At 39.6% G+C, this 19785-nt stretch overlaps 1 protein-coding gene across 6 annotated transcripts in view; it reads right to left on the minus strand.

Annotated features, from left to right (window-relative positions):
• Positions 1-19583, minus strand: part of NEK5 (NIMA related kinase 5) — a 118037-nt gene extending 98454 nt beyond the window's left edge. For 3 of the 6 annotated variants that reach the window (XM_074217199.1, XM_074217198.1, XM_074217197.1), the window contains exons 1-4: positions 19492-19583; positions 17273-17410; positions 8454-8550; positions 1228-1325 (exon numbers count right to left, since the gene is read on the minus strand). In XM_074217199.1, the coding sequence (XP_074073300.1) occupies positions 1228-1325; positions 8454-8550; positions 17273-17389 (312 nt within the window). In that variant the 5' untranslated portion in view covers positions 17390-17410; positions 19492-19583. Of the gene's footprint in view, positions 1-1227; positions 1326-4072; positions 4253-8453; positions 8551-17272; positions 19209-19491 lie in introns of those variants that run through there. The other 3 variants (XM_074217202.1, XM_074217201.1, XM_074217200.1) reach the window with 3 other exon arrangements.
• Positions 19584-19785: the final 202 nt, after the last annotated feature.

A 19785-nucleotide genomic window follows, 5' to 3' on the forward strand; every position in this document is an offset into this window, starting at 1 on the left:
AATTTTACTAATTCACAAACATTTGTTTGTTTATTTCCCTTATTAAATACAGAAAAGGGGAGAATTATAGGTAGGTAAGCTCTAAAGACAAAATGTTAAATTGCAATTCTGGAAGCCCTGTTATCAAAATGAAATGTAGCCCCAACTTTAACAGTGAAGGTCAGTCTTATAAATACAGAAGAAAAAGCACACAGAGGAAAAGAGGAGACATGTTTTCCATAAATCCAGAATATGGTCCTATATGAGCACAGGAAGAATGCTTGAATAAATTCACAACGTTTTGAGATATATGGATTACTTACTTTTAATAGAAATATTTAATAACAAAACTGGAGGCAATCTTAAATACCAAAATGTAACAAAAAGACCTCAGAGAAGATAATGATAACATTATTGTGGAGTGCTTTAATCCAGAATATTAAGCATCCATCATTCTGACTCTGATTCTTATTCAGGCACATATCTCTTCCATGACCAGAGCTCCCAAATGGACTTCAACAAAAGCTCTGTATGTATTAAAGAAATATGTGGCTGCACAAAGTGGCAATGAGAGAGGAGGCCATTATTTTTCACTCTCTTTCTTCTCTTAATAACTAGTGAAACTAAAATGACATTTTCTAAGAAGAATGTTTTTCCTCTCACTAACAAAGGCGTATAGCTATTATAAGGCTCCACTGGAAAAAGGAATAAAACTTAGTCAAGAGGTTAATATGTTGTATTTATAATATTTTGTTTTTAAATACTTCCAGATTCTGATTAAAAGGGACTTGGGCAGGGAATGCTAGAGGTTGTAAGAATGCTAACATTTTACTCAAGACAATTTCACTTTTTTTTTTTTTAGATTTTTCAAGGCAATGGGGTTAAGTGGCTTGCCCAAGGCCACATGGCTAGGTAATTATTAAGTGTCTGAGGTCGGATTTGAACCCAGGTACTCCTGACTCCAAGGCTGGTGCTCTGTCCACTGTGCCACCTAGCCGCCCCACGATTTCACTTTCAATGAGAGTCACTGCAGTCATAACTGTCAATGTATTTCTGTCAATGTATAATGAATATACAATATAATGTATAATTATCAAACTGTATTTGTTAGGGAACTGGTTAGTTCACTGCATTCTAGTATGAGGGGTTACCCTCAAATGACATGCTATACAGTTTTGGAATAATAAAAGCAGATCTCTTTTTTCTCCCTCAAATACTAGCTTTTGGTAACTAATTAGAATCCTTTACCTGGTCCTCATCAAAGAGTACTCCATGTTGTCTATTGATCCTCTTCATAAGATCTCCTCCATCACAATATTCCATCACAATGTATAATTTATTCATCTCTATAAGAAAAAAGGGGCATTATTTTAATTACTGGAATAACTTTCCTATATGTATTGATTCTTTAAAAAGGTAAGTTTTTTAAAACCAATTTTTAAATTTTTTTTCACATTACTACAATAGTCATGGTGTAAAAGTAAACATAACCCCCAACACATACACAAAGAAAGAGAAACTTCAAAAAAAAAGTGAAAGAAAAAAAGTGCTTCAGTTTATATTCAGACACCATCAACTCTGTCTCTGGGGTGGATCACATTCTTTATCATAAGTCCATCAGAGAAATTGCTTCAATAGTTTTCCCCACAATTGCTATTGCTAGCTATATTTCCCTCCATCTTATTCCTCCCCACCTCATTTATTCTATTCTCTTCTTTCACCCTGTCCCTCCTCAAATATGTATTGCATCTAATTACCTCTCCCATGATCTTCCCTCTCCTATCAAAGGTAAGGTATTTTTAAGTATAATTAAAATATCCTCCTGTAAAATGGTTTAGAAATCTACCTCCCAAATTATTCATTAAAATATCTAAGTTGTACCTTCCATTTTTAAATTAAAACACAAAATTAGTCAATGTTTTTTGGAAAAATTATTTCATGTGTGTAGCTCAAAATCATTCCTTAACTTATTAGAAGGGTTAATGAAGTGGTTTTAACCAAAAATATGTAACACCTATTAGTCAATCTCATAGTGTTGAGCTTCTGTGAATTTGGCTAAGCTGGTCCTTAAACTTCATAGACATACAGTCCATCCTTGAGCCTATATTCAAAACCTTTCTGGTTTGGAAAGAATTGTCAGAGCTTGAGTGTGTGGTGAAAACCTTCCAGAGATTGGGTCACTCTACATTACAATGAGATATTTCAGCAATATTGGAGTAGTGGGTCCATCATAATATTTATGACTCCCATTATCACACTTAAAGTTATGCTCCTCTCATTAAAGAAAGGTTGAGGACAAGTCCTCTATGAGAAGCTGCTGTGTTTCCACCAGAGTAACTCCCATCAGGTGAATAGCACTGGCTGATTTTGGTAGCATAGACACAACTCAGCTGGACTTACTTCAGGAATGGCTAAGTGAGAGGGATTGATATTAGGTATGTGCAGCAGATTTATAGATGATGTGAAAACTAGGAGGGCTAGCTAATACATCAGTTAAAGAACAGGAATCCAAAAAGTGCTCAGTAGTCTAGAATAATGAGTCAAATCTAATAAAAAAAAATTTTTTTTAGTTTTTGCAAGGCAAAGGGGGTTAAGTGGTTTGCCCAAGGTCACACAGCTAGGTAATTATTAAGTGTCTGAGGTTGGATTTGAACTCAGGTACTCCTGATTCCAGGTCCGGTGCTCTATCCACTGTGCCACCTAGCTGCCCCTAAAATTAAATTTTAAAAGGAATTTATATAAATTCCTATATGTAGGGTCCCTCTTCCCCCCCCCCCAAAAAAATACATTGCACAAGCACTAGATTGGATATGGAGAAATTTCTGTTATCTTCTTGTCTGTCTGTTTCCATCTCTCTCTGCCTCTGTCTCTGGTTCTCTCTATGTCTGTCTGTATCAGAAAAATCCCCCAAACATTTCTTAAGTATTTTGTGTATTCAGAACACTGAGCTAGGTGCATGGGGAGATACAAGTTGCAGTTCCCACTTTCCAAGAATCTACTATTTGGTAGAAGAATTTAGAATATACTTGAATGTGAATAGCAACACAGATATCTGTAACATTCAATATTAAATCATGAGAAGCAGTGTGGCATCATAAATGAGTCGGCTTCGAAACCAGGAAGATCTGGATTCAAGACTAGCCTTGGGCATGGACTGTCTGGGTGACCCTGGGCAAGTCACTTCACCTCTACAGTGATCAATGGGGGTCAAACTCTAATAACCAAGCTACAGAGAAATGACGACCTGCATCGATGGGGAGGGAATTTCTTCATTCATGAGTTCCCTATACCATTGAAATCACAAGTCCAGTCCCTAACCCTATTGAAGGATAACTGCATTCAATTATTTTCCAAAAGTTTTATGTGAGGTCTGAAAGGTATGTCATTATCAGTCTAAGAAAACAAGGTGTTTGTGATGTCTATTCAGACCTGAAAAGACAGAGAGAAACATTTCAGAAAGAAAGCTCTAGCAACAGGAGAAACTGGGCAAGGCCTCTTGTGAAAGGTGGAATTTGGGTTGAATCTTTTTTCTCCTTCCTTTTTTTAAAAACTATATCTTAAAGGAAGCTATGAGGCAGAGACAAGGAGGAAAAACATCCCAAGGAGAAAAGTCAGTGGAAAAGTATAAAGTCAGGAGATGCAGTGTCTCATGATAAACATTAAGATAGGTCAAGTTAAATATGGTAGTGTGACTTAATCATGCCTCTGTATTCAGGGAGAGCTGGGTGGTACAGTGAACAGAGTATCAGGTCTGAGTTCAAATCTAGCCTCAGACACTTACTAGCTTTGTGTGAGCCTGAGAAAGTCGCTTAATCCTGTTTTGCCTCAGTTTCCTCATCTGTAAAATGAGCTAGAGAAAGTAATAACAAGCCACTCTAGTATCTTTGCCAAGAAAAACCTAAATGAGGTCACAAAGACTAGGGCAAGAAAAGCAACATAAAAACAACATAGCCAAGGGACTAAAATTAATAGTTAATTTTCACAAGATCATAGAGGCAAGGGAAATAAGGATTTATGTAGCATATATCATATATATTAGGCACTGTGTTAAGAAGTCCTTTTTTTAAAATTGTTGTTGCTTTACAAACACTACCTCACAACAGCTCTGCAAGGTAGGTGCTCCTATCTTCACCATTCTGTAGTTGAAGAAACTGAGACAAATAGCGGGTAAGTGACTTGCCCAGGATCACACAGGTGGAAAATGTCTAAGGCTAGATTTGAAATCATGTCTTTCTGACTCCAGGTTCAGTGCTCCATCTGCTGTGACATCAAGCTAATAATAATAATAATGATAATAATAATATTAACAGAAACAATAACAATGGCTTAGATTTATATGGATTTCAAGGTTTGCAAGGCACTTTACATAAATTATTTTCTTACCCTGATTTTGTGAGGTAGATGCTTTCATCATCCCAATTTTATAGCTAAAAATATCAAGACTGAGTAGGTGACAGAATGTCACCAATCTAGAAGGAGGAGGAGGAAGGATGCCAATCCCTCTCTGCTTATTCCAAGCCCAACCATCCATCCACTATGCATATGCCTCAAATGGGCAGAAAGTGATGGAGAGGTTCAGAAGAGATATTGTTTTAGGTCAGAGTGGTCAAAGAGGGATTCCTGGAAAATGTGGCATTTAAATTGGGTCTTGGGAGCCAAAAAGGACGGGGGAAGGCATCGTAATGGCATGGAGACAAGAAATTCCAGGAAATGTTTCCCTAAGTATAATTAAGGAGTAAAGAGTTCCTGTAGAGAAGTAGAAGAACCAAGGAAAACAAAAGGTTTGAAGTCAAATGGAGAGGGCTTTGACTACTAGGCTAATAAGCCTGAACTTTTTGCTGTAGTGCAGGGCTTCTACACTTTTTCTGAGTCAGGTACCCCTCAGAGAATTTGGTGAAGCCTAAGGATCCTTTATCAGAATAATATTTTTAATGCATAAAATAAAATACATAGGATTGCAAAGGAATTGTAATTACAAAATACAAGGAATTCTCAACTATATTGAAAAGAATCAAATTTTTTTTAAAAGTTCAAGTTCATGAATGTCAAATTAAGAATCCTTACTTAGGTCAAGGGTCCCCAACATTTTATCAAAGAAAGTCACTTTTAAGTTAACTAAATTTTCATTATTCACCAATACAGATGTACGAATAGGAGTGAGCAATACAAGATATAAGGATGAGGAAAGAAAATTAATCATGTTGCCCCATTTTTTTTTAGTTTTTGCAAGGCAATGGGGTTAAGTGGCTTGCCCAAGGCCACACAACTAGGTAATTATTAAGTGTCTGAGGCTGGATTTGAACTCAAGTACTCCTGACTCCAGGGCCAGTGCTATGTTGCTCCCATATTAAAAAGTGTTTATATAAATAAAAGTTTGCATTAGTTGGAGACTTAGCATTGTACATCATCAAACAGTTTGTTCAAATTTAGCATGTATTTGGTGAGAACAAATTCAAACCGAAGGAACAGCAGGAGGAGGAAGAGAAAGAATGAAATAGAAATAAATACCGTCTAAAGGAAAATGGCAGAAGATAAGAAGGAAGTGGCCCACTGACTCTCCAGTTTCTACCATCTCATTGTATAACTAAGAAAACTGAGGCTGAAAAAAAGATTAGATAACTTTCCCAGTTAGCAAATAAGTGATCAAGTTCATATTTAAGCCTATATTTATTTTTTACATTTTTTAAAAATTTTTATTAAAGATTTTATTTGAGTTTTACAATTTTTCCCCTAATCTTACTTCCCTATCCCCCGCCCCAGAAGGCAATTTGTCAGTCTCTGCATTGTTTCCATGGTATATATTGATCCAAATTGAGTGTGATGAGAAAGAAATCATATCCTTAAGGAAGAAACATAAAGTATAAGAGATAGCAAGATCAGACAATAAGATACCAGGTTTTTTTTCTAAATTAAAGGTAACAGTCCTTGGTCTTTGTTCAAACTCCACAATTGATTCTCTGGATACAGATGGTATTCTCCTTTGCAGACAACCCCAAATTGTCCCTGACTGTTGCACTGATGGAATGAGTGACTCCATCAAGGTTGATCATCACCCCCATGTTGCTGTTAGGGTGTACAATGTTTTTCTGGTTCGGCTCATCTCACTCAGCATCAGTTCATGCAAGTCCCTCCAAGCTTCCCTGAATTCCCATCCCTCCTGGTTTCTAATAGAACAATAGTGTTCCATGACATACATATACCACAGTTTGCTAAGCCATTCCCCAGTTGAAGGACATTTACTTGATTTCTAATTCTTTGCCACCACAAACAGGGCTGCTATGAATATTTTTGTACAAGTGATGCTTTTACCCTTTTTCATCATCTCTTGCTGGATCAAAGGGTATGCACATTTTTGTTGCCCTTTGGGCGTAGTTCCAAATTTCTCTCCAGAAAGGTTGGATGAGTTCACAGCTCCACCAATAATGTAATAGTGTCCCAGATTTCCCACAACCCTTCCAACAATGATCATTATCATTTCTGGTCATATTGGCCAGGCTGAGAGGTGTGAGGTGGTACTTCAGAGAAGCTTTAATTTGCATTTCTCTAATAAGTAATGATTTAGAGCAATTTTTCACATGACTATGGATTGCTTTGATCTCCTCGTCTGTAAATCGTCTGCATATCCTTTGATCATTTGTCAATTGAGGAATGTAAGCCTATATTTCTGACTCTAAATTCAGTTCATTAACCACCATACGCTGTTTAAATGAATGAATGAATGAGGTGGGAACATGCTCCCTCTCTTTAATCCAAAAAAGCCTAGGAGGAATGGGTTGGGGGAAGGCACTTCTTTCTCTCCCATTTTTCCCCCTTTCTACTTCCCTCTTGGGGCAGCTGGGCGGTGCAGTGGATAGAGTGCTAGGTTTAAACAGTCAAGGAGATTCATCTTCCGTAGTTCCAATAAAGTCTCAGACACTTACTAGCTGTGTGACCCTGCACAAGTCAGTTAACCCTATTTGCCTCAGTTTCCTCATCCATAAAATGAACTAGAAAAGGAAATGGCAAACCACTCCAGTATCTCCCTGCCAAGCAATCTTTGCCACAGAGTTGGACATGACTGAACTTTCCTCTTCCTCCTCTATTATTACTTATTCTTTTTCTTCCCGCTTTTTCCCTCCTTAAAATTTGCTCTCACCAAATACACACTAATACAAGATGTTCTAAGAGTCTTAGTGTGACCTTAAGCTCTCATGACTTGTAGTCTCTGTTTCCTTCTATACCGAGGAGCAACTCTTTGTAAGCTCTGATGAACTTCAGACCATATATGTAAGCTGTAATTGTCATTATTGAATGCAAATTGCTTATATTGTGAGGGATGCAAAGATGCACGACCCCATTCCACATTATCAATCATTTCCTAGATGGAAAGCACTGTGCTTGACAATGTATTGGATACCAGGAAGAGTAGGACCCAATCTATCTTTGACTTCAAGGAGACAAACACGAATTAGCCATATAAAAAGACAGAAGGTGCTACAGTGGGTGGAAACAATGTCGGATATGTGTGGGGAGGTGACCCTTAAGCAGGGATTCTAAGCAGGAGAGGCAAGGAAGGAGTGAGTGCATTGTAGACATGGAGGGACAGCCTGGCCGGACCAGGGAGTGCACAACTTAAATTAAGGACAAGTGTCCAACTCTTTGTGAGCTTATCTGGAGTTTCTTGGCAAAGATACTAGAATGGTTTATCATTTCCTTCTGCAGTTCATTTTACAGATGAGGAAACTGAGGCAAAGAAGGTTAAGTGATTTGCCCAGTCTGAGTAGGTAGCTGAAGTCAGATTTGAACTCATGAAGATGAATCCTCCTGATTCCAAACCCACTGCTTTATCTACTGTATAGTATGATATAATGTACTTTAGAGTAATTCTATAATATCCACTATAAATTTTCTTTAAATAATAGCATCCCATAGAACATTTACATTTTTAATAATGATAGCTAATATTTATATAATACTTACCTTGGATCAGGCCCTGAGCTAGGTGTTTCACAGCTATTAAGTCACTTCATCCTCAACAATGCCAGGAGATAGGCATTACTAGTATCCCCATTTTACCGATGAAACTGAGGCAGACAGCATCCCACAGCTAATGACTGAAGCTAGGTCTGAATTCAAGTCTTCCTGAATCTAGGCCCAGTGTTCTATCTACTGTATCATGGGGAATAGCCATGGTAGATGATTATTCATTAATGTTTTTAATGTACATTTTTTAAATGACTTCTGTATGCAAAGTACAGTGCTGCATACTTACTGAAGTCAGGAGGTAGCATAGAAATTTAGAATTAAAATTATACTAGAAACCACTGCCAACTGAAGGTAAATAAAGCAGAAATGAAGATAAAGTAGTTTTTGAAAGGTAAGGTAAATGGAAGAAATTATTCAACTTATAAAAACTTGATTTAGTCACAGTTTTCAGGAACTACTGTCTACATAACACAACAGATATGCACCTATAAATCAGAAAAACAACAAACCTTGAAGAGATGAGAAGAATTTTACAATATTTGGATGCTTCATCTTTGCCAAAAGAATGACTTCTTTCTTTGAAGCTTCTTTTTCTCGATGAGGCATCTAAATAAATTTTAAAAATAAAGTTTTAGGCATTCAGCATTTTATTTGTTTAGCTTAAATGGAAAAAAAAAGAAAAGTAACTGGTTGAGAGATACTACAAGTGTTTATTCCCTGCCACACCGCAAGTCAGCACCCTGTGACCTGTATCACTCCTCTTAATTTGCAAAATCTAGTACATTGGCCAACTCAGAGCAGGCAAATGGATAAGTATTTGTTATAGTTATTATAAAGAAAACTAATGTTTCTGGAGCTTTTTTATTATTGCTATGAATATTAATGAGCAAGATATTGCATCTGTTGGAGTTATTTCTATACTTGCTCATCTTGTGCAAACAAAAAAAATTTGGGGAAGAAACTGTAATATACAAAAAAAAAAAAAAGACTGCTGAAAAGTAGCAGGCAATAACTCAGATCCTGGGGGCTGTTATCTCCCAACCTCCAGGGGACTAGGGTCTCCCAACTCTCTTCCTCAATAGATGATTGACTGGCTTGCAGTTGTTTTGTCCTCCCCATCTCCTGTCCTCATACTAGGGGATCTTGAACTCTTCCAGCCACAGCACTCAAGAGTCAAAATTCAATGCATAGTAGATGTAAAGCTTGGCTCTGTACCCATGAAAGGTATGAATCCATGTCTTGCCTCTGACATATACTGGCTATGTGATCCTATGCAAATCACTTAACCTATCATCCGCTCTCTAAGACTATAAATTTCAGAGAAGGTGCCAATCCACATTAGTAGATAAAATGTTTCACCAGGAGCTTCTTAAATCAATGAAATCAAAGGATCGTTCCATCCCAATTCCTGACCTATGTTCAAGACACAGAACAGAGAGACACAAGAATGAAAAATGCCCATGTCCTCTCAAAGTTTACAACCAGCTGGGAGATGCTGAAGTGCATTCTGGGCATGAGGAATCACATAAACCAAGGGTGGGACCCTTTTTTTCCCTACTGAGCACCATTTGGAGATTAATAACATCATTTGCAGGTCATACAAAACTATCAGCTGAAAAATTAGCCTGCCATATTTGATCAAACATTTAAGTAATTCACCCCTAAAAAGTTCCTAGATTTATTGAATTTCAAGTCCCACCTGTGGTTGCCATGGTGGTGCCAGATAAAATGATTTTGAGGGCTGAGGGTTGGAAGATTGTCTTTGGCATAGACAGAGGCAGGCTGAAAGGAACGGCAAATAATGCAATTTGGCTGGACACATTATGGTACAAAAAAAGGACAAATGTGAAATAAATCAGGGAAAATAATCTAGAACCAGATTAAGAAAGACTTTAAATACCTAATAGAGGAGTCTAGAAGTTATCAGCATAAGGATGATAATTGAATCCACAGGATTTGATACAATCACCAAAAAGGAGGGTCTAGAGGCAAAAGAAACAAGGGTCCCAGGTCAGAGCCTTGGGGCAGATTCCTGACTGGAAGAAGAGACACAGTTAAAGACTTAGCAAAAGGGACTGAAGGCAAGCAGTCGGAGAGGTAGGAGGAGGACAAAGAAAGAACAATGTCACAAAAACCAGGATGGAGAGAGCCAACAACATCAAAAATGGTAGGAGTTAAGGATGAGATCATCCTAAAGCAGAGATCACTGGTCATCTTTGGAAGAGGACTCTCAAGCATGTGGTGGGCTCAGAAGCCAATGATTCAAAGGTGAACTATCTGAATCACCCATGTTTCCTGTACCTCCTTCACTCCACTGGAACCTGTATTGGTTGATGAGTTGGCTACCTCTGCACCCACCTCCTAATAACACTGTCCCAGGAAGTCTATGCCCCTGCCTCTTGCCCTAACAAGCCTCATGCACTGAGTACAGTCTGCATCTGCTTTCTAACAACAGGACAAAAGGAAGCAACAGATGAAGAATGAAAGAAACAGATTATTAGTGTAGCAGAAAAGGGTGACCTAGGAGTCATTCTAGACCTCAATCATCCTTTGAAAAGCAAAGGAGTGAAAAAATTATTGGCTTGCTTTTAAGTAGAGAAAAAAATTCATCCTTCAAAAAGTAGAGAAAGTAATGAGAAGTTATTATGCACTGGATTCTGGCCAGTAAAATGAAATTCACTGCAGCAGAAATAATGCCAATCTTAGAAAGAAATACTCCGTTGTCTTATAGATATATAGATAATAGAAAAAAATAGCATTAGGTAGTCCGTAAGATTTGTAGAACACCTTAAAATACTATCTCATGTGAGGTTCACAACATCCCTGGGAGATAGATGCTATTATCCCCATTTTACAGATGAGGAAATGGAAGCAAAGAAAGGTTAAGTGACTTGCCCAGGGCCACAAAGCTAGTAGGTGTCTGATAACAGAATTACATGATGGTATTCCTGATACTGGATTCAACACTATCCAATGACCCATAACCTAACCTGCAGCCTAGGGTGTGAGAGGAAATTTCAAAGGGCTCCATGATAGGATAGGATTCCATGAACTAACATTTCATAGGGGAAGCCAGCCCAGGAAGGAGGAAACTCTCAGGAATTGAATTTTGAAAACATAAAAGGAAATAGTATTGATGAAAAGAAGAGACAAATGAATAAAGAAACAGATGTAGATATACAAGGAATTCATCAACCAATACAGGTTTAGAGTTTTTGTTTGTTTTTTCATTTACATGCTTAAGATAGTTTCAAGGGCAAGTAATGGATGGAGAATGAAATAGTTTCAAAAGGAATCCTTGTGAGAGGAAGGAAAAAAAATACACTGAGAAATAAAAACAAAAGAAATCAATAAAAATTATTTTTATGGGGGCAGCTAGGTGGCACAGTGGATAGAGCACCGGCCTTGGAGTCAGGAGTACCTGAGTTCAAATCTAGCCTCAGACACTTAATAATTACCTAGCTGTGTGGCCTTGGGCAAGCCACTTAACCCCACCGCCTTAAAAAAAAAATATTTTTATGTCCAATAAGATATCAGGAGCTTAGAATGAGCTGAGGATGGTAAGGAACAATCAAAAAGGATTTTTTTGAAGTTATATTAGGAGCATATTGGAAAATTCAGTCTGATCCAATTGAACAAATATTTATAAGAACATATTTTTTCCAGGAATTTTTCCTGCCCTAAAATAATTACATTTCAGGTTTAGATCTTAGGGATCCAAACAAATAAGTAGCTGAGTAAATAATTAATAATTGGTGGTTGGATTAAGCACTAAGGGGATGAAGAAAGCCTTCCCAAAAGGGTACAGGGGCTGCTGTGTGAGATGAGCCTCAAAAGAAGTTAGAGCTTCTAAGGGGTGAAGGGAGTGAGTTACATGCAGAGGGAACAACCTGAACCAAACCATGGAGGAAGGAAATAGAATGCTAAGTTTGAAGATTAGCAAGTAAATCAATTTGACTGTAATAGAGGGGCACATGAAATGGAGTCATGTGTGCTATGTCTGAAAAGGTAAGCATAGGAAAGACTTTAAATACCAGACTTGCATTTTATCCAAGTAGCTTTAATGCTGTTAAAATATTGTTAATTGTGGAAGGCTGCTCCTGAGATGTTGATTGTATCCATCTCCCCTTGACCTTGTTTTGTGTCTTGGCCCCATTTTCCTCTCCACTTAACCTTGGGATAGGAAGGGACCTGAACATAGCCTACCACTGGAAGATACCTGGCGCAACCACTCCCCAAGCACCATCCCTTGCCCAGCCTACCACAGAAAGGTATTTAACAAGAAGGGTCACCTCTTCTGCCTTCTTCTTGATTCTATCTCCTGATCCTGGAGGATGTCTACATCTCTCTTTCCTTCCTAGGCTATGTGCTCCCATGCTAGGCCCTGGTGGTTCACCATGCCCCCCCCCACACACACACACTTTCACTCAAACTTAATCTAGCCTATTCTTAAATTGTTTACTGCTTTTCTAGGAGTTTTAACTTGTATATATGTAATAATTTGCTATAATAAATTCCTGAGCAGCTTTAACATCCCAGAGAATTGCAAGGCAATGGGGTTAAGAGCAACTTGCCCAAGGCCACACAGCTAGGTAATTATTAAGTGTCTGAGGCTGGATTTGAACTGACTCCAGGGCTGGTGCTCTATCCACTGCGCCACCTAGCTGCCCCAAGACATATACTTTAAAAGGACTGTGGCAACTACTCAACGGCTGGAGTGAAGAAGAGAGACATTGCAAGACAGCAGTTCAATCAAAATATCAGAGCCATAGTCCAGCTGAGAGAGGATGAGGACCTAAAATAGGGGGATGACCAAGTGAGTCAACAGATGGATGAGAAAGATGTGGGAATAGAAATGATTAAGATTTAAGAGGCTAGGTGTTTTGTGCCTACAGAGCATCCAAGATAAGGTGTCCAGGAGACAGATGATGATATAGGATTGGAGTTCAGAAAGAGAGTGTGCATATATATATATATATATATATATATATATATATATATATATGTATATGTATGTATATGTATATATATGTATATGTATATGTATATATATATATGCAGATAGACAAAAATGATAGATATAGAGATATAGTTAGTTACAGAGATAGATGATAGATAGATTTTTTTTAGGGAGTTATCTGCAAAGAATTGTTTAATTCAAGAGAGCCAATAAAATGACCAAGAGAAGTATATCCTAAATAGATCAAAGAAAGACAGAAAAGGTCATTACATACAAAAATATTTATGGCTACACTTTTGTAGTAGCAAAAACTGGAACCAAAGGAATTTCCAGACTCCAACCAATTAGGGAATGACTGAACAAATTGTATTATATGAATGTAACAGTATATTATTGTGATGTATGATTAGAGAGAGGGGATGCTCAAAGAGGCAAGCTCCTGGAGGACATGGAAGGGTAAGGGCTTCAAGGGCACAAATGCAGAAAAAGATTGATGCTTAGGGTGAATGTGGCAGTGACAACAGATAATATAACTAACTTCGTTTCTATTTTTCTTGTCCAAGAAGAATGGTGTTTGGACTGGAAAGGACCAAACAAAAATAAATAGCTAATTGGAAATTCAATTCTATTCAACGAGGTAATTAAAATTGAAACCCAAGATAATTAAGTAAATAATGAGAGCACTTAGCTTCCTAGGATGAGTTCAGTTACTCAGGTCCAGACAAGCCACATCCCAGGATACAAAAAGAGCTGGGCAATACAATTGGCCTCTACCAGAATGTGAGAAGGTGTCTCAGGAAAAACGAAGAAATAATGTTATATCAATTTTCTGATTTTTTAAAAAAAAGGAAGACAGTGGAAGACAGTATACAATAAACTGATAAGCTTGACTTAATTTTTTGACATAGTCCTTGTTTGGATTACTTTTAAAATCGTGTGTGAACATCTTAAAAGGGAACAAGTTAGTTGTATAGTGGTCAGTTTTGCTGAACTGCTTTTCCTTTTTATTTTTTGTTACAAGGGATGACTCAAAAGAAAGGAGGGAGGAAAATATATTTTAGGAAATTAAAATGATTTAAAGAAAAAAGAAAACAAAATGTTTAAAAATAATTCATATGAAAGGATCTAATCATAGTTAAATTGTGAAGGAAAAACAAACAAGGAAACAATCATGACTGACTCCTTATTCTCCCTTTTTGTGATTACTCAGTGGATAACTCAGGGGAATATTGTACATGTGATTTAACCTAGACTTCTGGAAAGCATTTGGCAAAACTTCTCATATTATTACTGTAGATAACAGGAAATGCAAACTAAATTTATAGTACAATTGAGTGGATTCTGAATTGAATAACTGAATATGGAAAGTATGTCCAAAAAAGTGGTTCAGTGTAAACAATATAAAATTTCTCGGAGAGTCCCCCACCCCCACCCCATCCCACCCCCACCCCCCAGGGAACTGTCCTTGGTCATATGCTAGTTGTTACTTTTGTCAATGAATTAGGTGAAGACATAGATCAAATCTGAAGATGACACAAAATTAGAGGGATAGCTAACATCCTCAATGACAAGGTCAGGACCCAATTTTAATCGGCTCAAATTTTGGGATAAGCTGAATAAAAGAAATAAGGATGTTTAGTTTGGAGAACTGAAAACTCCGAGAAAACAGATGTTATCAATTATGTAAAAGGTTGTCATTTGGAAAAGGGATAAAGTCTCCTTGACCTCAGAAAACAGAACTAATAACCAAGTAAAGAAGTCAGAGAGGAAATTTTATTTATTTTTTAGGTTTCTGCAAGGCAAATGGAGTTAAGTGGCTTGCCCAAGGCCACACAGCTAGGTAATTATTAAGTGTCTGAGACAGAATTTGAACCCAGGTACTCCTGACTCCAGGGCTGGTGCTTTATCCACTGTGCCACCTAGCCACCTCAATGAGAGGAAATTTTAGATTGGGTACAGGGAAAGACTTCCTAACAAAGCTATCCAAAGAATGCAATCAGTTGTTTTTGTAATCCAATCAGTTTTCATAGGTTCCATAATCTTTATGAAGATGATTCCCAGATCCCTAGATGTCTCTCTGGATCCTCAAGTCCCATATCATCTTTTAGGACAGCTCTAACTAGAAATCCTATAGGCAATCAAATTCAATATGATCAAAACAGAATTTATCTTCCCCCCCCCCCCAAATCTTCCCATCTTCTAATCTTCCTATGACTAGGGCACCACCATTCTCAAAATTACCTAGACTCTCAACTAGGTGTCATCCTTGACGCCTCACTTTAACTCACCCATCCATTGCCAAATCTTGTCATTTCTACCTTCACAACATCTTCAATATATACCCCCTCTCCACCTCCACAGACATTATGCTAATTCAGGCCTTTATTACTTCTAGCCTGGATTACTGAATTAATTTACTAATTGGGTAGCTGTGTGCATAGTGGATAGAGTGCCAGGTCTGGAGTCAGGAAGACTTCTCCTGAGTTCAAATCTGGCCTCAATCACTTCCTAGCTGTATGACCCTGGGCAAGTTCACTTGATCCTATTTGCCTCAATTTCCTCATCTGTAAAATTAGCTGGAAAAGGACATGGCAAACCACTTCAGTATCTTTGTCAAGAAAACCCAAAAAGGGTCATGAAGAATCAAACAAGACTGAAAAACAACCACAAACTAATCAGTCTCCCTTTTTTTAATCATCTCTCTGAATCCAATCCACCTACCACTCAGTTGTCAAAGTGATTTTTCTTAAGGAAAAAAAAAGTTCTGCTGAATTCTAAAAGATGGGGCAGCTGGGTGGCATGGTGGATAAGAGCACCAGCCCTGCAGTCAGGAGTACCTGAGTTCAAATCTGCCCTCAGACATGTAATAATTACCTAGCTGTGTGACCTTGAGCAAGTCACTTAACCCCATTGCAAAACAAAACAAAACCAAAAACAAAAAAAAGACTTATGATGGAAAATGCTACCCACAACTAGGGAAAGAAGGGATGGTCTGAATACAGATTGAAACATTATTCTCCCTTTATTTTATCATGATTTTTTTTTCCTTTTGCAAACTACAATACTTTTGCAAATTGTTTCTTCTTTCAAAAACATCACTAAAATAGAAATCAATTTTACATGATTGCAAATATATAACCAATACCTCATTGCTTATTGTTTTAGGGAGAGGGAAGGAAAAAGACAGAGGGAGAAAATTTGTATCTTGAAATTTTATAAAAAAAAGTGAATGTTTAAAATTGTGTGTACATAGAATTGGAAAAAGTAAAATATTATTAAAAAAAATGTTCTGCCCATGTCACTACACCCTTCCCCCCACCCAATGAGTTCCCTGTTTCCTCCTGGATTAAATATAAAATTCTGTTTAGCATTTAAAGTCCTTTATAAACTGACTCTTTCCTATCTTTCTAGACTTCTACTTCCCTTCATGCTTTTTTAATCCGGATATTGGCCAATCTCCTGTGATTTACACCTATGCCTATATACTGGTTATCCCTCAGGTTCATAATACTGTCATTTCTCCCTTTACCTCATTGTTTCACTGGTTTCTTTCAAGAGACTCAAATCCTGCTTCTGCAGGTGTTCCTCTCTGAGATCACCTTCCATATACCATTCAACATCCATGTGCTGTCTTCCTCATTAGAATGTGAACTCCTTGAGGTCAGAGACTATCTTAGCCTTACTTTGCACCCTCAGGAGTTGGCACAGTGCCAGACCCATATAGAAATACTTCATAAAAACCTGTTGGCTGACTTATAAGTAGGTTTTTACTGAAGAGATCTGAATGAAAAATAGATGATCTTTCCTTAGCAGTTCTGTACAAAGGTGTCTGTGTTCGGCAAAGGCCCTTCCTTTTTGTGATTCCGTGAGTTCCATTAGATGGTAAGAAACCCTCTGCTGTTACGATGAGATGCCAAAGCACTTTGGAAAGCATATTGTTCTACACAAACATTGGCCACAATGAATTCACTGACCATAAGGCCTATTTAATGAATGTGATGGGGGCGGCTAGGTGGGGCAGTAGATAGAGCACTGGCCCTGGAGTCAGGAGGACCTGAGTTCAAATTTGACCTCAGACACTTACAAATTACCTAGCTGTGTGGCCTTGGGCAAAACACTTAACCCCATTGCCTTGCAAAAAAAAAAAAAAACAACCTAAAAAAAAATAATGTGATGAATATATGTGTGTATTTATGTGGATATAAACATAGATGTGTGATTTACTCCAAAATGATTACTACATGCAAGGCACATATTATACAGTTAAGGACTGAAATATGAAATTAAAAAATATTTTGATACTGCATTACTAAACACTATCAACATCAGCAAGTAAATTAAAAATAGGTCTTTACTTTATAAATTTACCTTTGTTAAATTGATTTCCTTTATAACACATGGCTGGTTGTCTGCCTTTCCTTTTGCCAAAAATGCTTTCCCAAAGGCTCCTTCCCCAATCATTTTAATCACATCATATTTATCCATGGTTTCTGGTGTAGAAAAAGTCTGGAATGAAAAAATCTTAAAATAATTTATACATGTTCATAATGATTATTTACAAATGAAAAAATTAATACAGTTGTGGCAATGACCACCATGAGAACCATTAGCTAGCAAGAGGAGGAAGTCTATTTTATGAGAAACTCAGTGAGGAAAGCCTCTCCCGGCCTAAGACTTTCCCTCTCTGATAAGTGATCTGACTAGGTTATAATTAAAAACTGATTAATTTTTCTAAAATGTCTTTCCGTCCAAAGTTCATTCTAAAGTCTGATAACTTTAAATTATTTTATAGAAATAAACGTTTGTTTCCATAAAGAAAATTAGCTGTATAAGCTTAGATTTTGCATCTACTGCCTCTTTTTGTACACCCAGGGCTTTAAAAAATGTCTGGCAATTGTAAATGCTTAATAAAGGTTTATTGATTGGAGGATATATGTGAATATATGTACGCACACATATCTGCACACATATCAGTACAGGGTAGTTACCAGATAGGGACAGTAGGGTGAGAGAGGCTTTCTGCACTGTTGTTGATCACTTGGGGTTTTCTTGGCAAAGATAATGGCGTGGCTTGTCCTTACCTTATCCGGTGGATTAAGGCAAAGGGAGGCTAAGTGACTTGCCTAGGGTCACCCACCTAGTCAGTGTCTGAGAGCAGATTTGAACTCAGCTCTTCCTGGCTCTGGGTCCAGCCTCTATCTACCCTGCCACCTAGCTACCCCTTCTTTACTGAGTTTCCTCTAAGACAGAATTCCTCAGCTTCAAGATTCTCAAGATAATTGTTGCTGCCATATCTACACGGGTGGCAGCTAGCCGGCGCAGGAGGTCAGAGTTGCAGGCCTGGCGTCGGGAGACCCTGGGAAGTCACTTCCCCTGTCTGTGGCGTTATCCTCATGTGCCAAGTGAGCTGGAGAAGAAGACTGCAAACTCCCTGCACTGTCTTTGCCCAGAAAACCCCAGGTGGGTCGGGGAGTCAGAGCCAACATCCACAGGGAAGAGAGGCGGACACCGGCAGAGGCAGATTAGGGCTATCTCTTCATATATGTTACTGTCCTGCATTCATGAATGGGGGGTGCCTATGTGGTGTGCGTGTGGCATATGTAGTGTGTAGTGTGAGTGTGGTGTGGGGGCTTGTGTGCTTGTGTGTGGTCTGTATGTGGTGTGTGTGTGTGTGGGCATGCATACAGTGTGCATGGGGTGTGTGGTGTATGTGTGGTATGTAGTGTGAGTGTGGTGTGTGTGGGTCTGTATGTGGTATGTGTGCACATAACATATGGTGTGTGGTGTGTGCATGTGGTGTGTTGTATATGTGTATGTTGCATATGTGTGTGGCGTGTGGTATTTGTGTTTGTGTGTGGTGAGTGAGGTCTGTATGTGATGTGTGGTGCATATATGCATGTTGTGTGCATGTGTGTTGTGCATGTGTGTGGAGTGAGTGGGGTCTGTATGTGGTATATATGTGCATGTTGTGTGTCGCATATGTGTGGTGTGTGTGGTGTGTAGTGTGAGTGTGGTATGTGGGGTGTGAGTGGGTCTGTATGTGGTATGTGTGTACATGACATGTATGGTGTGCGCTGTGTGCATGTGGTGCATTGTGTTGCATTGCACATGTGTGTGGGCCATGCATGCGTGTGTGGTGTGTGCTGCATGCGTGTGTGGTGTGTGAGGTGTATGCGTGTATGATGTGCATTGCATGTGTGTGATGTGCTGCATGCGTGTGTGGTGCGTGCGGTGTATGTGTGTATGACGTGCGTTGCATGTGTGTATGATGTGCGTTGCATGTGTGTGATGTGTGCTGCATGCGTGTGTGGTGTGTGCGGTGTATGTGTGTGCACCCCCACTCCTGGGCGCGCCCCCCGGGGGCGGGGCGGCCCGGCCCTCCTCGCCCCCCCAGGAAGCGCAGAGGGGCTTTCCCGCCAGCGGGGGCCCCCCCCCCCCCGCACATCCGGGGCCACGCCTGCAGACGCTGTTACCCGTTGCCATGGAGACCGAGCTCCGCCGCCTTCCCGAGGACGCCCCCTCCCCCACGAGCGCGCGCCTCCCCGCCCCCTCCCTCCCTCCACAGCAGCGGCGGCGCGCCCCCTCACCTGCCCCGCGTCTCCCCCAGGAGGCCGCTCGGCCTGCCCCGCAGCGCCCCCGTGCGGCCGTGCGGAGGAGCCCGAAGGGCGGAAGCGGCGTCGGAGCCAGCGGCGGCGCCCCCCCCCCCCCGCCCCCGGCCCCGCCCCGGCCCCGCCCCCGGGGCAGGGGGCGAATCAGGCGGCGCTGCTGCCGCCCTTCCGCCCCCGCCCCGGCCCCGCCCCGGCCCCGCCCCGCTGGAGCAGGGTGAGCCGCCCCGGCCCCGCCCCCGCCCCGGCCCCGCCCCGCTGGAGCAGGGTGAGCCG

This window comes from Macrotis lagotis, chromosome 1 (assembly GCF_037893015.1).
Source record: "Macrotis lagotis isolate mMagLag1 chromosome 1, bilby.v1.9.chrom.fasta, whole genome shotgun sequence".
Classification (NCBI taxonomy): domain Eukaryota; kingdom Metazoa; phylum Chordata; class Mammalia; order Peramelemorphia; family Peramelidae; genus Macrotis; species Macrotis lagotis.